We start from the raw sequence: 22736 nt of genomic DNA on the forward strand, positions 1-22736 counted from the left end.
CTCACTGTTTTCTTAGGAAGAGTTTGATGACTAAAAAGAAAAATCCAAGCTGTAGATAAACCTGTAAGAGTGGGTTTTTGAAATGGCAGATTGTGGGGTTACATTTCAATGTCATAGATTCAATGTTTTTGAAAAGTTATTTTAGTGTTTCCTAAAAGCACTTTACATTCGTTGAATGTTTTTTCAAGACCTTTGCTCCTCTGACTACTAGAACCTTTTCCTACACTTCTTTGCCTGGTTAATTCCTACTCATTCTTTATGGCTCTGTTCAGATGTAGATTCCTCAGGGAAACCTTCCTTGAGCCCTCCCAGCAGGTTGAGTTTATTGATTTATCTTTCCCTGCTTCTAATAGTTCTCTTTCATAGTCCTTATCACAACTGTAATGGTTTAGTTTCTGCTTTCTCTACCAGATGTAAACTTCATGCCTAGCATAATGCTTAGCATAGAGCAGATGTTCAACATGTTTAAATAGAATGAAGGAAGGAGTAATTATTTTTCTAAGTGTTTTCACGTCTCTCAGAAGATTAGATTCTTATAACAGCTCAGGTAAGTAGAGTAGGTATCTTGTTCACTGTGGTTAAAGCCCAAAGAAGGTTGGATAATTGCCCTCATCACAAAGTGAGTTAGTGGCCAAACTGGGACTAGGACCTGTTTCTTAATTGCTGTCTGACCTTGTGCTCTTTCTGTGTTACCTCAGAGGTATCAGGAAACTATTCCTAGATGTTCTAGGAGTTCCAGATAAACCTCAGTGTTAACTGTTAAAACAAGTCATCTATTTAGGCCTTTGGGTACCAGTGACTGTCCAGTAATTGTGCATAACTGCTTTTGAGGTCTCGTTGAGTACCATTATGGGATCTTGAGTGGAGGCCCAGATGCAGAGGACTAACTTTAATTGGTAACTACCTGGAGGTTTGAGGGAGTGGAAGTTGTATTTAGGGCTTAAACTGGCCTCAGAGCTCTAGAAGACCTTTTGGTTTCCTCTGGCTTCTAAGGAAAGTCTTATCAAACCAGAAGCTCTTTAAAATCACCTGGGGGGAAAAAAAAATTAAAATCACCTGGGGAAAGTGTGCAATCCACTGGAAGTTGAGAACCAATAGAGTACTTGAGAGAGTTGTTGGACTGAGACCTGCTGTTATCAGGAAGAGTGCCCAGGAGACTTCCTCAGGGCCCAGAGAGGCCAGCTGCCCTGGGATTGACTGCCTGCTCTCCTGGGTGTTTTGAGAACATGTGAGGTAGAGTACAGTGAAGAGGGAGGCCCTTGATATTTGTTGATTCGTTGATGTGAGTGTATACTCAACACTTCCCTTTGTTCTTTATTTAATCACACTTGGTGTGAAGGGCTTTTCTTCCATGTTCATTGGGGGCAGAACTTTGGGATTTCTACTGAGTAGATTTACTGGCCCTAGGAGAAATCCAGGGCCATACCTTGAGAAAACAAATTGGCCTTGTCTTGTAGTGGGTGGAATGGCCCATTTGAACACAAGTCAGACTTCCCTAATTTTCAAAGTGAAGTATTGGTTTTGCCATACACCCTAGTTTTCTATTATAAGGGTGGCTCAATTTGAAATTTATTGTTTATTCAAGTTCTGTTAAAAAATCTAGGTGAAAACAAATAATATTTGTGCTTGTGTATGTGTGCCTGCGTCTCCAAAGGAAATGATCTCTCTCCACTTTTCCTTATATTCTGAGTTGTATCTCTGTGTCAAGTTAGAATCACTATTATATTATGTAAGTAGCCTAGATTACATTAGTTTTCTATAAAAATGTCTTTGTAGAATTAGTCTAATAACTCTAAAAGTCCCTCTTTTTTTTTTTGAGGGCTTATTTAAAAATAGATACTTAGACTTTCCCATAACTTTAAAAACCTATCATTGAGGATGTCCATTTTGCTGTTAAATTTTTTAATACAAAGATATACTCTTTTATTCAACCAATCTTTTATTAACTATTATGTTTCAAGTCAGGCCTAGGTATGATTTCAGGAAAAAAAAATTTGTTCCTGCTTCCTTTTATTTCACAAAGTGGTTCTCATTCTACTTTTGCTGCCACAAAACTCAGTGCTATGTTCAGAGTTCAGCTGTAGCAACTATCACTATATTTCTGATTTAAAAAATAACCAGCCCCCGTCTCCACTCCATGGCTCTTAATTATTAACTTTGTATCCATATCTTTTAAAGTAAACTGTCTCCAAAAAAAGTAAACTAGGTAGAGTATGATTGAAACACAGAATTTCATCTGAAGATAGATTTTTGAACTGATTGCCTTCCAAAAGTTTCCTCTTCAAATATTACCCATGAAACCTCTTGGAGCAGACAGTCCTTTTAGAACTGTCCTCTTTATTCTCTATACTGACCCCATTCCTAAACATTCCAATCTTCTCCAGGAAGATGGGTGTAATAGGTATATATTGTAAAAGAGAAAACACATTGACAGAAGAAGACAGAACTAATTTAAAATTTGCAGCTCTCTAGAAGACTTTAAATTAAAATAGAATTATATGTATGTGGGGTGGTTTTAGGTGAGGGGATAGTTTAAATGACTCATTTGAGTTCCTTAAAGCTTTATGAATTTATAATAATGACACTTATGTACCTGACCTCGTGTACCTAACAAAAGAACTATGAACACTTTATCTATTTTGTTATTTTAACTAAAATTTACCTAAAAAGAGAAAATTGCACATTAATTTTCAGAGTTTGTTCGTTCATCATTCAACAAACATTTACTGAGTGTCCAAGTGCCAGATGCATGCTTAGATGCTGATCATGCAAAAATTGAAGGCATAGACTCTGCCCGTAAGGAGCTTATTTGCTAATGGTGAGATATATAAATACATACTTTTTGATAAGTGTCTGATATATAGACATATGGAACACATATGAAGGGTACCTAATCAAGTTTTAGGAATGAGGAGTGCTGGTCATGGGAGACTTTTAGGAGGAGGTGTTATCTGTGCTTAATTTCTTAGGAGTTAGCTAGATGAAGAAATGGGAGAGGAAAACTGCATTTGGGTAGAGGGAACATTATGTGCAAAGGCAAATAGGCAAGAGAAAAGATGGTACTTGATAGAAAAGGCAGATGTTTAGGTATGGCTGGAACTTCTTGGGGTAATAGGACAAGAGAGAGGCAAGTCAGTGGCTGGAGAGGAAAACAGCCCTAATTATGAAGGACCTCATCTGAAGTTTGGATTTATCCTAAAACCTTTGAAAAACCTTTGAAAAACCTTTGAAAAGTTTTAACTAGAGGGATGGAGGGTTTCATTTTGTGTTTTAGGGAGATGAGTTTCACAGTAGTGTGGAGAATAGATTGGAGGGGATTGAAACAGGATCGGGAAGACCAGGTATCCATTTTTGCTATAGCAGTCATGCTGGATAAGAGGTCTGTCGGACTTGTGACTTAGTAGAAGGGGGCTGGCAGGGGCAGGTGAGGAGAGAGAGGAGTTCAAAATGACTCCAAGGAAAACTGTAATTCGAAAAGATACATGTACCCTAGTGTTCATAGCAGAATTATTCACAATAGCCAATGCATGCAAGCAACCTAAATGTCCATAGACAGATGAATGGGTAAAGAAGATGTGGTATATATATATACAATGGAATATTACTCAGGCATAAAAAAAGAATGAAATAATGCCATTTGCAGCAACATGGATGGACCTGGAGATTATCATACTAAGTGAAGTAAGCCAGACAGAAAGACAAATACCATATGATACCACTTATATGTGGAATCTAAAATACGATACAAATGAACTCATTTACAAAACAGAAACAGACTCACAGACATAGAAAACAAATTTATGGTTACCAAAGAAGAAAGAGGGTGGAGGAGGGATAAATTAGTTTGGGATTAACAGATACAAACTACTATATATAAAATAGATAAACAACAAGGTCCTACTGTATAGCACAGGGATACACACACACACACACACACACACACATACACATATCTGAATCACTTTGCTGTATACTAGAAACTAACACGACATTGTAAATTAAGTATAGTTCAATAAAATTGTTTTTAAAAATTGTTACAGCCGTCCACCTGGCAGAGGGTCCAGTACAACATAGGCGCTCAATAAATGTTGAAACAACTTTGGAATGGCAAACTTGTTGCCTGATAAAAGGCAGTCCTTCATGCTTTCACAATAAAATGACTTTTAGAAAGAAACAAAGAAACAAACAAAATGACTCCAAGGCTTCTGGTTACTTAGGCAAATTAGCACTCTTCATTAATGGAGAAGGGATACAAACAGCTCGGGGGAAATGGCGATTTCACTCTGTAACAGCGCTGAGGTTGAAGTGTGTCTGGGAGATCTATGTGCCAGTGACTCTGGTAAGCAGTTTGGATAGATAGGGCTCTGGGGCTCAGGAGAGAGATCTGAAATGAAAATAAAGGCTTGGATATGTGGAACTTACATGTTCATTTGGAAACTATGTTAAAAGCCCATCTTATATTTCTTCACGTTAACTATAAACACGTAAGTTCTAATCATTTTTATCTGAAGTATCATGTAAATTGAACTTGCCATAACTTTTATGCTCTACATACTCACTCAGTATAAATCTCCCATATAGATGGTGGGGGCAGTGACCTAGTCAAGAGTCACAGTTGCACTGGACAAATCAGTGGAATTTCGGTTTAATACAGTAATCTTGGAAGAGACCTACAGTAACGTTAATGGCAGAATCATGTGAATTCAAGAGATGGTATGCATTCTAAACCTAGCACAGAGGCCAGTTTTCATTGGTAAATGGGGCGACTGACATTGGAGAAATAGGAGGGCATAGACTCCCAAGCTATAAATAGCATCTACCTGGTAGGATTGTAATGAGGATTAATGGGTTAATATTTGTAGATTTTTTTTTAGAGGAGTGCCTGGAGATGCTCTAGAAGTGTATGTTAAATAAGTGAGTACATACTGTGCTTCCTTGCCCTCTTAGAAGAGTTGCTGGCTGCCAGTGAGAGGGTCAGTGATCTCTGTCTCATCTTCCTCTCACCCCTCCCCACTCAACAGTGACATGTCAGGTGTGGTAGTCCTTCACTCACAAATGACTGAATTGACAGTGAATCACCAAACAAAATTCAGAGGATACTGAAGTTAATGAGAATAAATTTAAAAGGAGAAAATATATTACCCTTGATCATAAGAGTTTCTTGAATCATTTATGATTACAATTGAATTTTATGTAAAAAAGACTATATATACATTTTGTGATTCATTCTGACCATTTAAATAAATTATAAGGATCTTTGTGTGTTGTAAGGGATATAACACCTAAAATCATAATTGACTTTATATTTATGGCAGTGAAAAAGTGTTTCACAGAAAGCAAGACAAATAGATATGTGATACCAAAATTTACTCATTCTTTTTTTTTTTTTTTTTTTTTTTGCGGTACGCGAGCCTCTCACCGCTGTGGCCTCTCCTGTTGCGGAGCACAGGCTCCGGACGCGCAGGCTCAGCGGCCATGGCCCACGGGCCCAGCCGCTCCGCGGCACGTGGGATCTTCCCGGACGGGAGCACGAACCCGGGCCCCCTGCATCGGCAGGCGGACTCTCAACCACTGTGCCACCAGGGAAGCCCATAATTGACTTTATAGTTATGGCAGTGATAAAGTGTTTCACAGAAAGCAAGACAAATAGATATGTGATACCAAAATTTACTAATTCTTAATCAAATGAAAGAATAGTGGCCAGAGGTATATAATCATAGAGGATGAAAGAAATCAAATCAAGGCCTGAAAATTCTTCTCTAAAGAAAAGCAAGGGAGGAACACAAATATTTTCAAGTGAAAAATGACCAGTGAAGGAAAACGAGAACATGCTTTAAAACTCATCAGTGTCATAAAACTTGCTTCAGTAAAAATATAGACATGTAAATGTAATAACTTGTTAAAGAAATAAAAAAAACTAAAATCAGAGTAAAGCTGATGAGTGTAATTGGAATTACTCTGTGATAGGAGAGTAGGTAGTGCTTGTAATAGTAAAATCCAAGTGGATAGTGGTCCCTAGAGTCAAGACCACAAAGTGTTTCAATAAGAGTTAGATGTGCGTTCAGAACTGTGCTAGGTAATTTGAGAAATAGAAGAAAAGTGTAAAACATAAGCACTGCTCTAGAGATGTTCATTATTATACTGAGGAGGAAAGATTTATTCACATAAAATAGAGAACCACATAAATATCAAGGATGGCTACTGTGCTTTGCACAACTTCGGGAGTGCCGTTTATATCATGGTCTATGTGAATGGCGTCCCCTGGATTTGTGCAGTATGCAGCCTGCCCAGCCACACATGGTGGGCCTGGGAATTATTCAAAGTCTTCATTTCCATTTATTTACTTCCCTGAGAATGAGTAGTGCAAACAATAAAGCTCCCCATAGCTTCCCATTTCTCTTACAACAACATCACAGAAATCTTCATTTAACCTGTAGCTAAACTTATCTGGCCCCAACCAACCTCTCCAGCTTTATCCCTTGCCGCGTCACCCCTCCCACTTTACATTTCAGACCAGTATAGATTTATCATGGCTTCTTCAGCTGTCTGCAACAATCATGCATCCCTTGTCCAAGCCAGAAACTGGGAAGTATCAGTGATTCCTCCGTTTTCTTCACAATAATCAGTTTGTCTTTTAAACATCTCCTTAGACCTTTCACTTTTCTCTTTCCCTTTTGCCATTACTGTACTCCAGGCTATCTTCACATCTGGCCTAGGTTCCTATAATAGCTTCCTAAGTGGTCTTCTCTCTTTTCATCCTTTCTCCCCAGTGTAATCTGAGATGCTTCAGTACAAAGTGCAAATCTGATCTGTCACTGCACTGACATTAATGCTCAGATTAAATTTAGAATACTTAAAACAGTTCATTGGACCCTTCAGGACTTTTGTCTCTCTCTGTTCATCTCAGCCTTCTTTCTCCAACTCCTCTCTCCTCTCTTGTACTAAAGTCAAACTGTATTCTCAGTTTTGTCATCATATCAAACTCTTTTTGGTTCTGAGCTTCATTTATACAGTTTCTTCTGGTTGGAGTTCTCCCCAATCCCTACGCCTTCCAATTTTTTTCAGCAGACAATCTGCCTGAGAGCCTTCAGATCTCAATTTAGATGTCAATTAGCCTTTGCACCTTCCCTCTGTCCCTCAAAGCCTGGGTTAGATGCTCTACTGTGTTTTTGCAAAGCATCCTCTATTCCTTTAGTTGCACACATCATAATGTGTTGTTTATCTCTCATGACCCCTTTATGAGTTCCTTGAGGTCAGGGACAATTGTGTTTTAACACGTTGTAGATTCTTAATATTTCTTAAATGAATGGTGAATGAGCTATTCATTCCATAGTAATTCTAAAATACATCGTAGAAAAGGCTCAATCTGTGGGGCCGTGCAGCCTTAAATATTTCTCCATTACAGTGTAAGGTACTGATTGATTAATGAGTCATCTATGTTAATAATAATAAAATGTTGATGAAAAATATGGTCAACATAGGGAATTGGTTCCTTTAGAGCACTTTTATTTATCAAGCATCCAACTGGTGTTTATTTTGTCCTAGATAATCTTCCTAGCACTTTAGAAATTTTAGCTCATTTTAATTCTCACAACAGCTTTATACGGTGTTCCTAGAATTTGTCACCATTTTACAAATGAGGAAACTGAGACACAGAGTGGTTAAGTAGTCTCACTGAGGCCCCACAGCCAGGAAATGGCAGAGCCCAGATTTGAACCCAAACAGTCTCCCTCCAGATACATGCTATTAACCATCTCAGTCTTTTGTCTCTCAGCATAGGCAGTGATGTACCAAGTAGGGCAAGATTCCTTCTATTTCTAAAGCACGAAGTTTCTTTCATATTTTAATTGGGCCCCAACAGAATGTCTGAGTAACGTTGACGTTGATGGTTAAGGGTGAATCCTTTGCTGAGTATTGGTTAACTGTATGCAGAAATCACTTCTTCCAAAACTTGAATGAACTGTAGTAGCAGTTTCATAGTAAATGGATACATGGAAAGTAGTTTTAGATTAAAATAAAACGTTTGAGTTTAAAATTTTAAAGCTTTGTAAAATTTATAACAAATCTTTAACATATTTTATGTTTGTGATAATTTTGAATAAAATTAGAAAGTAAAAAATATTCATTTTAAGTCTAAGAAACAAGGAGGGGCCTCAAGGTACACTATCAAGAGAGTGAAAAGACGGCTCACAGAATGGAAGAAAATGTTTGCAAAGCATATATTTGATAAGAGCTTAATATTTAGAATATATAAAGAACTATAACCGCCACCAACAAAATATCCACTTCAAAAATGTGCAGAAGGGCTTCCCTGGTGGCGCAGTGGTTGAGAGTCCGCCTGCTGATGCAGGGGACGCGGGTTCGTGCCCCGATCTGGGAAGATCCCACATGCCGCGGAGCGGCTGGGCCTGTGAGCCATGGCCGCTGAGTCTGCGCGTCCGGAGTCTGTGCTCCGCAATGGGAGAGGCCACAACAGTGAGAGGCCCGCGTACCGCAAAAAAAAAAAAAAAAAAAAAATGTGCAGAAGATTTAAATCAATTATATTTCTTCAAAGAAGATAAACAAATAGACAATAAACACATGAAAAGTAGCTCAATATCACTAGTCATTGGAAAATGCAAATTAAACCATAGTGAGATACCCCTTCACACCCCTCAGGATGGCTGTTATAAACAACAACAAAATATTGGTGAGGATGTGGGGAAATTGGAACTCTTGTAATTTGCTGGTGGGAATGTAAAAGGGTGCCGTCACTGTGGAAACAGTTTGGTGGTTCCTCAAAAAGTTAAGCATAGAATTATCATTTAGTCCAGCAATTCCGCTCCCAGGTATATACTCAAAAGAATTGAAAGCAGGGACTCAAATGGATACGTGTACACCACTGTTCCCAGCAGCATTATTCACAATAACCTAAAGGTGGAAACAACCCAAATGTCCATCAACACATGAATAGACAAACAAAATGTATATACATACAATGGAAAATTATTCAGTCTTAAAAAGGAATGAAATTTTGATACATGCTGCAATACAGATGACTCTTAAAAACATTATGCTAAGTGAAAGAAGCCAGATGAAAAAGGACAAATGTTGTATGCTTCCACTTATATGAAGTATCTAAAATAGGCAAAATAATAGAGACAGAAAACAGAATAGAAACTGTCACAAGCTGGGGGTAGGGGGAAATGGGGAGTTATTGTTTAATTGGTATGGAGTGTCTGTTAGGAATGATGAATAAGTTCTGGAAATGACAGTAGTGATGGTTGCACAACATTATGACTGTACTTAATGCCACTGAATTGTACACTTTAAATGGTTAAAATGATCAATTTAATGCTATGTATATTTTACCACAATTAAAACAAAACAAAACAAAAAAGTAACCAGGGCAACCAGAAATCTTTACTATGACTTAAATGAACCCAAAGAATTGTTTTTAATGGAACAAAGTTGAGATGTTAAATATCTTTATAAAATACCTCAGATTGAAGTAATATCTATATAAATTATGCACATGTAATATGAGAATATTAGTTTTTTTTGTCTTTAGAAATGTTTGACCTTTTTTTCCTGACTTACATATGCAATTGGCATGCAAAATTAAAGTGATTAGGGCTATGTTGTATTAAAAGGAATTAAGGGAAAGAGTTGTGATTATTTTGAGGCTATTCTATAATCTCTTCCACTAGATTATTAGTTTTTTGAGAGCATGAACTGCCTTTACTCGTGTATGAGGTCCTATTTCTTGCCACTCGGTAAACCTTGATCTATTTTTTGAATGAATGATTAGCGAGGGTAGGATTAGCGAGGTTGTTTTTTGCAAAACTGGATTACAATGTAAGTATTAGAAGCAGTGTCTCCAGTATGGCACTGGAACAAGAAATACAGAAAAGAAACTCAAAGCTATAAAGTTGGGGGTGGGGAAGATTGTAAAGATTTAGCCTGTAGGTTAAATTTCAGAAACATTTTCACACCATTTAATCAATTTATATAAAGAAAACAGAATTGTTTTATAGATATTAGAGTATAATACAGGAATAATTTTTACTATTAGATATAATATTGGATTGGCCAAAAAGTTTGTTTGGGTTTTTCTGTTAGATGTTATGGAAAAACGCAAACGAACTTTTTGGCCAACCCAATATTAGCTAGTATGTGTTGGCTCCTTCAGTGGAGACCCTAATGAGTCATTAGCTGCTCACTAGAGACCTTGTCTATCAGATATTGTAGCGGTAATTCCGACTGTTGTAACTTATGGACTCTACATTTTCATGCATTCACTCACCAAGGATCAATCACCATGAATTCCTAATGGACAGACAAGTAAGGAAAATTTTCTTTTTATGTTATATATGCTTCTCTTTCCCTCCTTCTCTCCCTCCCTCCTTTCCCTCCTCGCTTCCTCAGTTCCTTTTGCATCATTATCTGTATATCTAGGACAAACCTGCAATTAGAGTAATAAAGTATGCTTAGCCTATGTAAGAGATAAAAACATGTCCCTGGGGATTGAGGACTATGAAGCACTAAGAGGCAATTCAAGGACTAGAAATTTGGGGCAATATTTTCTCTAATAAGAATGACCTTATTATTTTTTTTTTAAGATTTTTTTTTGATGTGGACCATTTTTATTTTGTTTATTTATTTTTAAAAATAAATTTATTTATTTATTTTTCGCTGCATTGGGTCTTTGTTGCTGGGTGCGGGCTTTCTCTAGTTGCAGCGAGCAGGGGCTCCTCTTCGTTGTGGTGTGTGGGCTTCTCATTGTGGTGGCTTCTCTTGTTGCAGAGCATGGGCTTTGGTAGTTGTGGCACGAGGGCTCAGTAGTTGTGGCGCATGGGCTTAGTTGCTGACGTGGACCATTTTTAAAGTCTTTATTGAATTTGTTACAATATTGCTTATGTTTTGTTTTGATTTTTTGGCTGCGAGGCATGTGGGATCTTAGCTCCCCGACCAGAGATCAAATCCGCATCCCCTGCATTGGAAGGCAAAGTCTTAACCGCTGGACCGCCAGGGAGGCCCCAGAATGACCTTATTTAAACAGATATTTTAAATGGAAACTTTAGCTTTTACTTTTGTATTCAGAGATTTAAAATTTTTCAAAATTCTTACTGTCTGAACAAAGGAATATGATAGAGCAGAAACATCTGCATAGAAGTCTAACTTTGATTTTGAATACTGGAGTAGAAGGAAAGGAATTGTGTGTCATTTTATTGACCTTATTTTTCCGGGGCCAGATGCAGTAGAAAAAGGGAGGAGAAAATATACAAAGCAGAAAATTCCTTTGAGTATATGGACAAGTGAAATACATCTTTGGGGGTAGAATATCTTATTGCTAAAATGGCAAACTGAAAATATCCAACATTGGGAGACTTGTGGTGTGTTAGCTAAATATAGTAACTAATAATACATAATAATATAATAAGAAATATTATAAACTTAGATAAATTCATTCTTCAAATTCGTAACATAAAAGTTCAGAGTTCTTGCAGTTTAATTCAAAATTCTAGGTTGAATAACCCAGTATGGATTGATTTTCCATTTATATTTCAAAAGACAATAAGCCACTGCCTTCACATAATTATATCAAGTGAGGAGAAAAGGAAATACTCGAATCATCAGGGAAAAATAATATGAAACATATTTGTGATTCTCTTAAAACTATTCTGAGCATCCTCATTAATGTATTTATTATGAAACTTTAAATATATGTTAACAAATTTAGCTTTTCTTTTTTAGAGTATAGACTTGTTTTATTTAAAATGGTGCATATTCATTATAAAAAATATTAAGTTATACTCAAGAACAAAAACAAAAAAACCAACCCAATTAAAAAATGGGCAAAGGACTTAAATGGACAGTTCAACAAAGAAGATGTACAAATGACCAATAAGCACATTCACCATCACTGGTGATAGGGAAATAAAAATCAAACCACAAGGACATACCACTTCAAACCTATTAGGATGGTTATTCTAAAAAAAAATAACAAGTGTTGGTGAGGATGGGGAGAAATTTAAACACTTGTACTTTGCTGGTGGGAGTGTAAAATGATGTAGCCGCTGTGGAAAGCAGTTTAATGGTTCAATGGTGTGATGATTACACACCATTGTAAATGTATTTAATGCCTCTGAATTGTACATCCCAAAATGGTAAAAATGGTAATTTTTATGTTATGTATATTTTACCACTGTTAAAAAACTTAAATTGAGTAATAAAGCAACTACAAAGAAGAGATCAACAAATTGTTTTAGATTCAACTTTCTAGAAGGAACCCATGTTAACGTTTGGTAGTCATTCTAATACCTTATTCTGTGCATTAAACTTTTTGTTGTGAGATATTACAGAAATTATCTCTCTAAAAAAGTATAGAGAATAATATAAGCAACACTTATGCACATGGACATGCTGATTTGTTTAACATGAGCTGTGGCCTAGGCCTGAGGAGGGGCCTAGGCACACTTTGTGTGCCTGCAAAGTTAACCAGCCTGAGTGGGATGCAGCCTTGCAACGGTGGCCTTCTGTAAAATGATCTAACCAAACCAACTTAGATGTAAAAATGATCACTAAAGGAAATTGGGAACTGCGAAAAGCCACAGGTCTCATCATTAAATGTTTCTGTGATAAGCATCATTATTCTCTGCTTATGTTATTTGGTAGTACCATTTATCTTACTTTGGTCTAATCCTATATGTTATTGTAAATGTTTTCCTTTTCTTTCTATTTCACATGTTTCTGGATATAACATTATAAAAGAATATTGGTAATATGTATTTGCTTTTATAGGTCACTGGGGTATGTTTTTAAAGAAAAGTTGTAATAACATCAAGTTGAATAGCCTGCTGTAAATTAAGTTTAGCAAGTCAAATTTCTAAACTTGTTCTAGTTTGAACTCTCGTCATTACCTTTTTTGTAATCTTAGACTAAAACATCGTCATTAAAGTACAAATAACAGTTGACTATTTTGCATATTTTATAGTAAGGCAAAGTTAATACAGAGTTGGAAGTATCCAGTAAAATGGCCCAAATGCAATCATGTTTCCCCACCTCCTCAATTTTCCATACATGTTACTTGTTTAGTAAGTATCAAAAAAGAATGTCTGAATTGCTAACGTTGCTCCACCATTGTGTGAGGATTTCCCTAACCTTTCTCAGCCTCCATTTCCACATCTATAAAATAGATGTGATAATAGGGCTTACTTCCTAGGTTTGTTATGAGAGTTCAGTGAATTAATATGGAAAATAAGTTCTTAAAACAATGCATGCACAAAATAACCTATAATATAAGCTACTTTTATTATTGTTGTTATGATGGTATGCCTACTATGTATTCAAGCCTAGAATGAATATTATGAGAGCTAGTATTGTGATTTATTTATTTGGAGATAATGTCAGAAATCTGAATTTGCAGCCCTTTATGAATGGGAGGCCCTAGCCAAATGGCCCTCCTAGCTCACCTAGCCCTGAAGTAAAGATCAGTTGGAATCAGAGAAAAAAACATCGGAAGACTTGATTGAGAGGAAAGGACTGAACTGAGCCCTGAAAGATAGGATGTGCAAAGGCTGTGTGGGAGGGACCCAGCTCCCCAACACCTGCCTCCCTGCCATGTGCTAGGTAGGCATTCTACTCTGTGCTTTACAACCTCTCTCTGCGTTCGTGACGTCACGCAGCTAGTGTTTGCCAAATCAGGGATTTAAACTCTGGTTCTCCAAAGCCTTTCTTATTTCCATGCTAAGCTGCTACTTTGATAATTACAGGTTGTATTATTCTGTGCCTTAGCCAGTTAGATGCTGCTTGATATCCCATTAGTTTTTAGTGCATGATTTTGTTGTTGTTGTTTTACTGATATATTCCCCTGAATCTTCCTATCTGCGTATATGCTGAATGGTATGCTTGCCTTTTAATTTAAAATTTGCTGATTTCTGTTCTCATAACTTAGGTGTAATGTCTTTGCTGAGGCCTCTTCTTCTGGATGTGGTCCCAACAATTCAACAGACTGCTGCTTTGGCTCTGGGGAGACTGGCTAATTATAATGATGACCTAGCAGAAGCAGTAGTGAAGGGCAACATTCTTCCACAGCTTGTTTATTCACTGGCAGAACAGAATGTAAGAATTTTTAAAAACTAAGTTATATGTTTTTTTGTTTGTTTGTTTTGGATTTTTAAAACAATTGATAGTTTGGGTACAGTTGCAAGTTTGTAGGCATAGAATTATTAGGATGTTAATACAACCTTCAATTCTTTGAACTGCATGTAATAATACTTTTAGTGTATTTTACTTTGGGGCTGATAGACAGCTTTTCTCCATTACTGTTAATATAAGGAGAAAACATATTATAATTTTTAATGGAATTATGCGTAAAGCAGTATATCTCAGCATGGGTTTATTCAAGTTATAGGATCAGTCTTAGAAAGGTGTATGGAGCCCTGGGCAAATAAGTTATATACAATGGTGAAATCTGGTTAATGGACAATATAAGAGACAGCTTTGAAGCAAGGGGGAGAGAAGCATCCAAAAGGAAGGAGAATACATGTAATGGAAGGTTTGACAAAGCATTTTTTTCCAAGTATGAAAGCATGTCAGCCCCTTTAAGGGCCATATAAGAGCGCCTCCATTGTTTTTTTCATCCTGTCTGGTTCCCTCTATGTTTCTAACAATAGTTAAGGATCTTCCTCTACATAGGGTCTTGGACTGTTCTTTCCATCCTGCTAGTTTATCATAACCTAGGTATGTATCTTTCTTGACATGTCTTTAAGATTAAATTCTTATTTGTTGTAACCAAAGGACAAACAATACAATTTTTAAAAATGGGGGCGGGGCTTCCCTGGTGGCGCAGTGGTTAAGAATCCGCCTGCCAATGCAGGGAACATGGGTTTGAGCCCTGGTCCGGGAAGATCCCACATGCCGCGGAGCAACTAAACCTGTGCGCCACAACTACTGAGCCTGCGCTCTAGAGCCCGCGAGCCACAACTACTGACCCTGTGTGCCTAGAGACTGTGCTCTGCAACAAGAGAAGCCACTGCAATGAGAAGCCTGTGCACCGCAATAAAGAGTAGCCCCTGCTCACCACAACTAGAGGAAGCCTGCGTGCAGCGATGAAGACCCAATGCAGCCAAAAATAAATAAAATCAAATCTTAAAAAAAAACACCAAACATAATGAGATAGCACTCTACCTACTAGGATGGCCATAAAAAAATAAGAGAAAGAAAAAAAGGAAAATAATAATAAAAGTGTTAGTGAAGGTGTGGAGAAGTTCTGTAAAATCGTGCAGCTGCTGTGGAAAACGGTTTGGCACTTCCTCAGCAAGTTAAACATAATCACCATATGACCCAGCAGTTCTCCTCCTAGTTATGTTTCTGAAGGAATTGAAAACAGGTGTTCAAACAAAACTTGTGCACAAATGTTCATAGCAGCATTATCCACGATAGCCAAAAGAATGACTAGATAAACAAAATGTTGTGTATCCATACAATGGAATATTATCAGTTCATAACAAGGGATGAAATCATGATATATTCTACAACATGGGTGAACCTTGAAAGCTTTGTGCTAACAGAAAGAAGCCAGGCAAAGCCACATATTGTATGATTCCATTTATATGAAATAGCCAGGATACGCAGATCCATCGAGATGGAAGCAGATGAATGGTTACCAGAGGCTGGGGGGGAGGAGGGAGTGAGAAGTGGCTGCTTAGCATGTGGGAGCTTTCTTGTCGGAGTGATGAAAATATTCTAGAACTAGATAGGTGTGGTTGCACAACATTGTGAATGCGCTAAATGCTGTTGAATTGTACACTTTAACGTGATTAAAATAGTAAATTTTGTGTTACGTGTATTTACCAGAAAAAAAAATCCTAATTGTTTAAAAATGTGCCTTATTTTTTTAGATTGGAGAGTAATTTGCTAATAACTGTCTTATCCCTAGGAGGAGTTACAGAAATTTTATTTTTCTTGTAGGCATTCCTTCTATCATCAAATGCTTGGACTCACCTCCTCTGAGGGCAGGGTCTGTGTTTGGTGTCTCACATAGAAGGTTCTCAACAGAAGTTTTCTAAGTGTGAATGAGTACCCATTAGCTGTAAAGAGACAGAAAGTTCTAGGGCAGAGGTGAGGAGAAAGTGGGAATGTGAAGCATCATTCACAGGCTTCTGTCTCCTTCCCCTACCAGGCCTTTAGCCCATTTCTCCCAGGAGATTTAATATCTTCTTTATGAGGTACAAAGTCCTCTGGTTTTGCTTTTCCTTCCTTTTTTTTTTCTTTTTTTTCTTAAAGGGTAATTCTTTTGGTGAGGAATTCTGGGAGAGAAGAGAGTTAGGGATTTGGAATGAGATCAGAGAGTGATATTCTAGGCACTGTAGTTAGTATTGACTATTGATGCCCAGTAAAGTGTGAATTTGAAAATTCTGCAATATAAAAAGTCAAATTAGCTTAAGGTAATGACAAGAAATGTGTCACCGTTATTTTTCCACAATTATGAGAAAATAATCTATGGGAAGCTACTCTAAAACTATTCTAATTTTTATAATAAAGTAGGAGATTTTTGGTTACTGACATGTAAAATTAGACTTTATAACAAATATCTTAATGCCTGTATATGTTGACATTTAAGAAACTAAAGAAATATATCAAGTCAAAACATCATTACTAACATAGCATATTTCTTATCTTGTCAGTATATACTGATTTTGGAGATATAATATTTTAAAGTATACTTGATGTATTTTCTCTCACATAATTTTTTATTGAATCTTAATATTTTAGCCTGCATAAATAGAATGCTTTCAAAACAGATGCTATAGTCATCTAGTCGCTTTTTTTTGTAGTCACTGTAAAGAAATAGAAACTTAGAATCTAAAATAGGGCATTAATTGGGCTCTATTAATGAAAGATAGAATTAGGAGACTGTTACTGTGTCATTATGCTAACCATAAAACAGGGAGTGTTATAGCCAAATACTTCCTCTACATCTAATTTTTTTTTTAGCAATATGAAGAAAAACAGGTTAGTCTTGTGTTTCAGTTTTATTTCTTAATCTGATAAAATTTACACGTAGAACATATTATAAGTATGAAGTGTTACTTGAAATTCACATAATGGTAAGTCATTTATATCTTTGTAAAAAAACATTTCTAAGAAGGGATAAATAACAACGCACTGTCAGGCTGGTTTATTTGCCAGGAGGAGTTTTAAAATGTATCATGAATATTTTGCCTTTATGTTTATCTGATGATTGCTAAGGGAGCCTCAGAACATAGTTGTTATTTCAGGATAACGTGGGACACCAGAAAGGTTAGTTGAGGTCATGCTTAGAGACTGAGGGCAAGTAAAGGAAACGAATTTGTTAGGTGACAGTTTAGTTGCATGCGCTAACAATCTAAGAGTTCCCATAGGGCAAACAAATACCTTTCACTGTAATGCACAAACATGAAATCTCATTATTTTATGAATTTGTAGGAAATATAATGTTTATATTTTATTTTATACAATTTCCAAATGCATGTTTCAGAGTAAAACATTTGAAATGTATTTTAAGGCTTAAATCCTTTCAGTTCAGTTAACTGAACAAAAGCAATGGGGGAAACATCAAAAAATCAAAATGATATTGCAGGATGTTTTTCATCTCTTATATTTAATAGCTGTTGAGCATTTTTTCTTAGTTTTATTTTTTATTTTATTTATTTATTTTTTGAGCTTTTTTTTAATATATCAATGTCATTTTAATGACATTGTTTTAATGACATTGTTTTAATGACATTGTTTTAATGTTTTAATGACATATATTTTTTAATATATCAATGTCTATTTTAACTTTTAGCTCAATTCACTTTGAGTTTTGTCTATTTATCCTTGTAGCGTTTTTACAAGAAAGCAGCTGCCTTTGTGTTACGAGCAGTTGGTAAACATTCTCCCCAACTAGCTCAGGCGATAGTGGATTGTGGAGCACTGGATACGCTGGTGATATGCTTGGAAGATTTTGACCCTGGAGTCAAAGAGGCTGCAGCCTGGGCACTTGGCTATATTGCAAGACATAATGCAGGTAACGGGCCTTATAATAAAATAGGATTGTTAAAGTTTAGATTAATTAGGTAAATCTGGTTTTGCTTAGTAAACCATAGATATGAGAGGTCTTTTTTTTTAATTTTTAATTTTTGGCTGCATTGGGTCTTTGGTGTGGTGCGTGGGCTTTCTCTAGTTGTGGCGAGTGGGAGCTACTCTTCATTGTGGTGCTCGGGCTTCTCATCGCGGTGGCTTCTCTTGTTGCGGAGCATGGGCTCTAGAGCACAGGCTCAGTAGTTGTGGCTCGTGGGCTCTAGGGCTGTAGAGCGCAGGCTCAGTAGTTGTGGCGCACAGGCTTAGTTGCTCCGCTCCATGTGGGATCTTCCCGGACCAGGGCTCGAACCCGTGTCCCCTGCATTGGCAGGCAGATTCCCAACCACTGTGCCACCAGGGAAGTCCCAGATATGACGTCTTAATGATATTTCTATATATTATGGGAGATAAGTTTCGAATGATGGCCAAGTTGTTTGGATCACAAATTCACCAAAAAACCTATACATTTCAGTCTTTATGTTAGTTAGCAAAAGAAAAATTTGAAGACAGAAAGGGAATCAGGGGGATGTGGGGAGAATGAGATATTGATTACATTCAAGGACCTTGGTAAATCGGTTCCGTTACAAAATTGTTTGAGTTTGTCACCCCTCAGGGGACATTGGGTCTTCACTCTCGCTTATGGTAGGATGTTCCAAGCCAGCCAGGAGCCATGTTGTATGAGTGAATATTGTTGAAAAGATATGGGCGTGGTAACTTGCTAGAACATATTTGTATTCAGCCCATAATCGTCAGGAAGGAGGAGAAAGAGAAGGAGCACCTTTTCTTCTAAACTGAGCTCAATGAAGCCATCAAGAAGGGGCCAGGGGCTTCCCTGGTGGTGCAGTGGTTGAGAGTCCGCCTGCCGATGCAGGGGACACGGGTTCGTGCCCCGGTCCGGGAAGATCCCACATGCCGCGGAGCGGCTGGGCCGTGAGCCATGGCCGCTGGGCCTGAGCGTCCGGAGCCTGTGCTCCGCAACGGGAGAGGCCACAACAGTGAGAGGCCCGCGTACCGCAAAAAAAAATAAAAAAGAAAAAGAAGGGGCCTGGGCCTCTTGTGTGAAGGTTGTGCTGATACACCTGCTCAGTAAAAAATACATAGGGAACAAAATTGCTCCCACCACTTTACAGAAGTTGCTAAATAGTATGAACAAATAACACAACAAGAAAATAACAGTTTTAAGACAAACATATGTAAAAGTGTAAACTTTGCTGGTGATCAAAGAACTGCATATTAAAACATCAGTGAAAGTATCTTTTCCTACCTGTTATTATTTGGGGGGAAAAAAGAGTAAAGCAGAAATATAACCAAGTGGTTAAGAGCATTGTGGCCTTAGGACAGGATCTGAGTTTGAGTCCAAGTTCTACTACTTAGTTGCTGTGTAACCTTGGACATGGCTTTTAAACTTTCTGAAACTTAACTTCTTCATCTGCAAGAGAGGAAGTACTACTTCAGAGATTCGTTGTGAGGACGATGAGATAGACCAATGCTTGGTACATGGTAAGTAATCAATAAATGCAAAGTATGAATACTGTATTAATACTGAAGGTCTGAGAGGGCATGATGATGTTTCTGCCCACTGATGGAGGCACTACAAATCGTAGAAACTTGTGCAAAGGCATTTGGCAAAACTAATCTAAGCCACGAAAGAGTTCATGGCTACTCTAGAAAGCCTGATTTGGGAATTCTTCCTAAGGGAAGAATCCCACAGAATGAAGAAGCTGCATTCATGCAAATGTTATTGTAGTATTATTTCTAATATCAAAACCCCTCAAATATTTGGCAGGAATTTAGTGGTTAAATTATAGTAATTTACTTAATGGAATCTCACTCAACAAATAAAAGGTAATTATGAATCCTACATGATAACATGGAAAAGTGATTATAATGTGAAAAAAAAGACAAAATTGCACATTACAATTATAATAATATAAAAATAAATTTTTATGTGGACGTAAATTACAAGGACGTACATGTTTGTGCTACTAGGGTGATAGAATTAAGGATGTTTTTAATTTGTTTTCCAGATTTTTCAGTGTGTGTGCATGTATAAAATAATAGCTACCGTTTATCAAGTAATTACCGTGTGCCTGGCTCTGTGCAGTATGCTTTAGGATATTATCTCATTTTGGCTACAGATACACTTAGGGTAGGTATTACTCTCCCTGTTAAAAAGAGGAAGAAAGTGGAACTTAGGATACCTGAAGTCATGTTAACGGTGGAACTAAAATTTGAGTCTAAATCTGTCTTGACTCCAAAGCCAGATGTCAACCCCTGTACCATACAGTTTCATTAAGCACTCCTTGAAAGAGTTTTGAAGAAGAAACTCAAAACAGAAACAGGAAGTGGCTGTCCCATGGTTATGTTTAATTTGTTTTTTTTTTAAATTTATTTATTTTATTTATTTTTGGCTGTGTTTGTTCTTCATTGCTGCTCACGGGCTTTCTCTAGTTGTGGTGAGCGGGGGCTACTCTTGGCTGCGGTGCGCGGGGGCTACTCTTCATTGCGGTTCGCTGGCTTCTCATCGTGGTGGCTTCTCTTGTTGTGGAGCGCAGGCTCTAGGTGCGTGGGCTTTAGTAGTTGTGGCACACGGGCTCAGCAGTTGCGGCCCGCGGGCTGTAGAGCACAGGCTCAGTGGTTGTGGCACACGGGCGTAGCTGCTCTGTGGCATGTGGGATCTTCCCGGACCAGGGCTCGAACCTGTGTCTGCTGCATTGGCAGGCGGATTCTTAAGCACCGCGCCACCACGGAAGTCCTTTAATTTGGTTTTTAAATGGTGACACTATTGGAGACAAAATAATAAAATGATATAAAAGTAAACTGAGAAAGAAAACTATTGTTCTGCTTAGAATGATTCAGAATTGGTATATGAAAATTATTTCTTTAGTATCTGGATTTTGGTTTTCCAAGTAGCTTCACCTTAAGACTATTGTTTAACACTTGTTGATTGAGAAAACTAAAGCAGTGTTTTAAATCAGAAGCTGGTTATCATGGGGAAACTACATGAGTATATTTAGTAATTTTTTTTTTTTTTTTTTTTTTACTGTCAGAGGACTTCACGGCAAACAGATTGTAACATGGGTATTTTAAAGAGTGGTGCAAAAGAGCTTTGAGGACAACCATGCAGATATGCTCTGAGGCAGGTGCCCATAGGTAACCTTTCCATACCTCCCTTTTGTTGAACCTGAGGCTAAATGATTATAGTTCATAAATAGGCTCTGTCTTTGGGATTCTATTCCAATTTTTGGCTATAATCTGGCTCCCACATGGAATTCCCAGTGTAATTTCAATATTTCACAGTAGTTAGGGGCTTGGGACCCAGAAGCTCCCAGAAGAGATTACTGCATAGATCTCTCAGAAGGAAAGGGAATTGTTATCTAGTAAGCAGTAAGTCATCATTCACATCCTGAATATCAGTGAAAATAGAAGATTTACCTCCAAATAACCTGATTTCTTTCTTGGTGATCTCTTAAAAATGGAATATATTGAGATTAAAGGGATTCATTCAGTGTTTTCTTCTGGGTATTCGTGGTAAGTTGTTTGATTAGATAGTTTAAGAAATATAAACCTTAAAGGAGGTGCAAAAAATATGTACCTTTAAGTGCAATAAGAAAGGAACCTTTAAGGAAAAACGTTTGTGTATAGGAAACAGAAATAAAGTAAGCGTAGAATTAGTAGAAGAGGGAAATCTATGGGCATCATCTGACTTTTCCTTATTTGAAAAATGCAATTTCTGAAAGTTACTTCTATGTATAGATTTTAAAGCATTTTACAGATAACCAAGGGAAACTGGGGGCTATCCACCAGAAATGGTGGTGGTGGTGGTTTTAACTCGGGGCAAATCGTCTCATTAAATGTCCACGCTTGACTCAGCAGGTACGGAATACAATTGATAATATGTACCTCTTACTCGGAAGATAAATAAGCTACTTCTTTCTACTCTGGGCTCCCTAATAAAGGTCGAGGTAGAATTCTTCTCAGACTGGTTGTCCCTCTTCCTCCGTCTTGCTACATTCTCCCACTCAGCAGAATTATTCTGGTTACATTTTTACCTAATCGGTGTCAAGTCTCTCACTCTCTCCGAGGACTGGGCTTACTTTTGGAGCTACAGGGGGCGAGGCAGGAGGAGCGGTGGGCTCTGCGGCCGCGGTGCTCCCACCGGTAGGGCCCAGGCGGGGGCTTCCTCGCGCTCAGGGCCCTCCTTCCTCGCTCCGCCTGGCAGCCTGGCTCTGGCCTTGCGCCCGCCGGTGGCACAGCAGCTTCGTGGAGGAGCGCCGCCAGCGAACTTGAGCGCAGCATGTGGCAGTCATCAGAGTACTTGGGACAGAGGTGAGAGCAGCGGCCTGGCCGCAGCCTGAGGAAGGAGGGGCCGCGTAAGTGTTTTGTAGGAAAGATCTTCCACATTTGGGCTGAAAACTAAGTTTTCAGTGTTTGTTTAGGAGCTTTAGCTAAAAATTCTGTCTCTTGTAAACTTTGCCTCCTGTAAACCTTTGCTGTCTCAGAATAAACTTTGGCTGTTCTCAGTCCTGGCAAAGAGGAATACGTTTGATTAGGTGTTCTAAAACATTTTAATTATTAACACATTATATTATATATATATATATATATATATATAATATTAACATATCATAGGTGAGGAAACTGAAATA

The 22736-nt window shown here is 37.7% G+C and overlaps 1 protein-coding gene across 2 annotated transcripts in view; it reads left to right on the forward strand.

Annotated features, from left to right (window-relative positions):
• SPAG6 (sperm associated antigen 6) overlaps positions 1-22736 on the forward strand; it is a gene marked incomplete at both ends in the record, with an annotated part of 73635 nt that overhangs the window by 4240 nt on the left and 46659 nt on the right. For both annotated transcript variants that reach the window (XM_082846822.1, XM_082846823.1), the window contains 2 exons: positions 13937-14103; positions 17851-18034. In XM_082846822.1, coding sequence (XP_082702948.1) covers positions 13937-14103; positions 17851-18034 — 351 coding nt within the window. The remainder of the gene's footprint in view (positions 1-13936; positions 14104-17850; positions 18035-22736) is intronic.

The sequence above is a fragment of the Leucopleurus acutus genome (assembly GCF_964270905.1).
Source record: "Leucopleurus acutus genome assembly, chromosome: 1".
In the NCBI taxonomy this organism is placed as follows: Eukaryota; Metazoa; Chordata; class Mammalia; order Artiodactyla; family Delphinidae; genus Leucopleurus; species Leucopleurus acutus.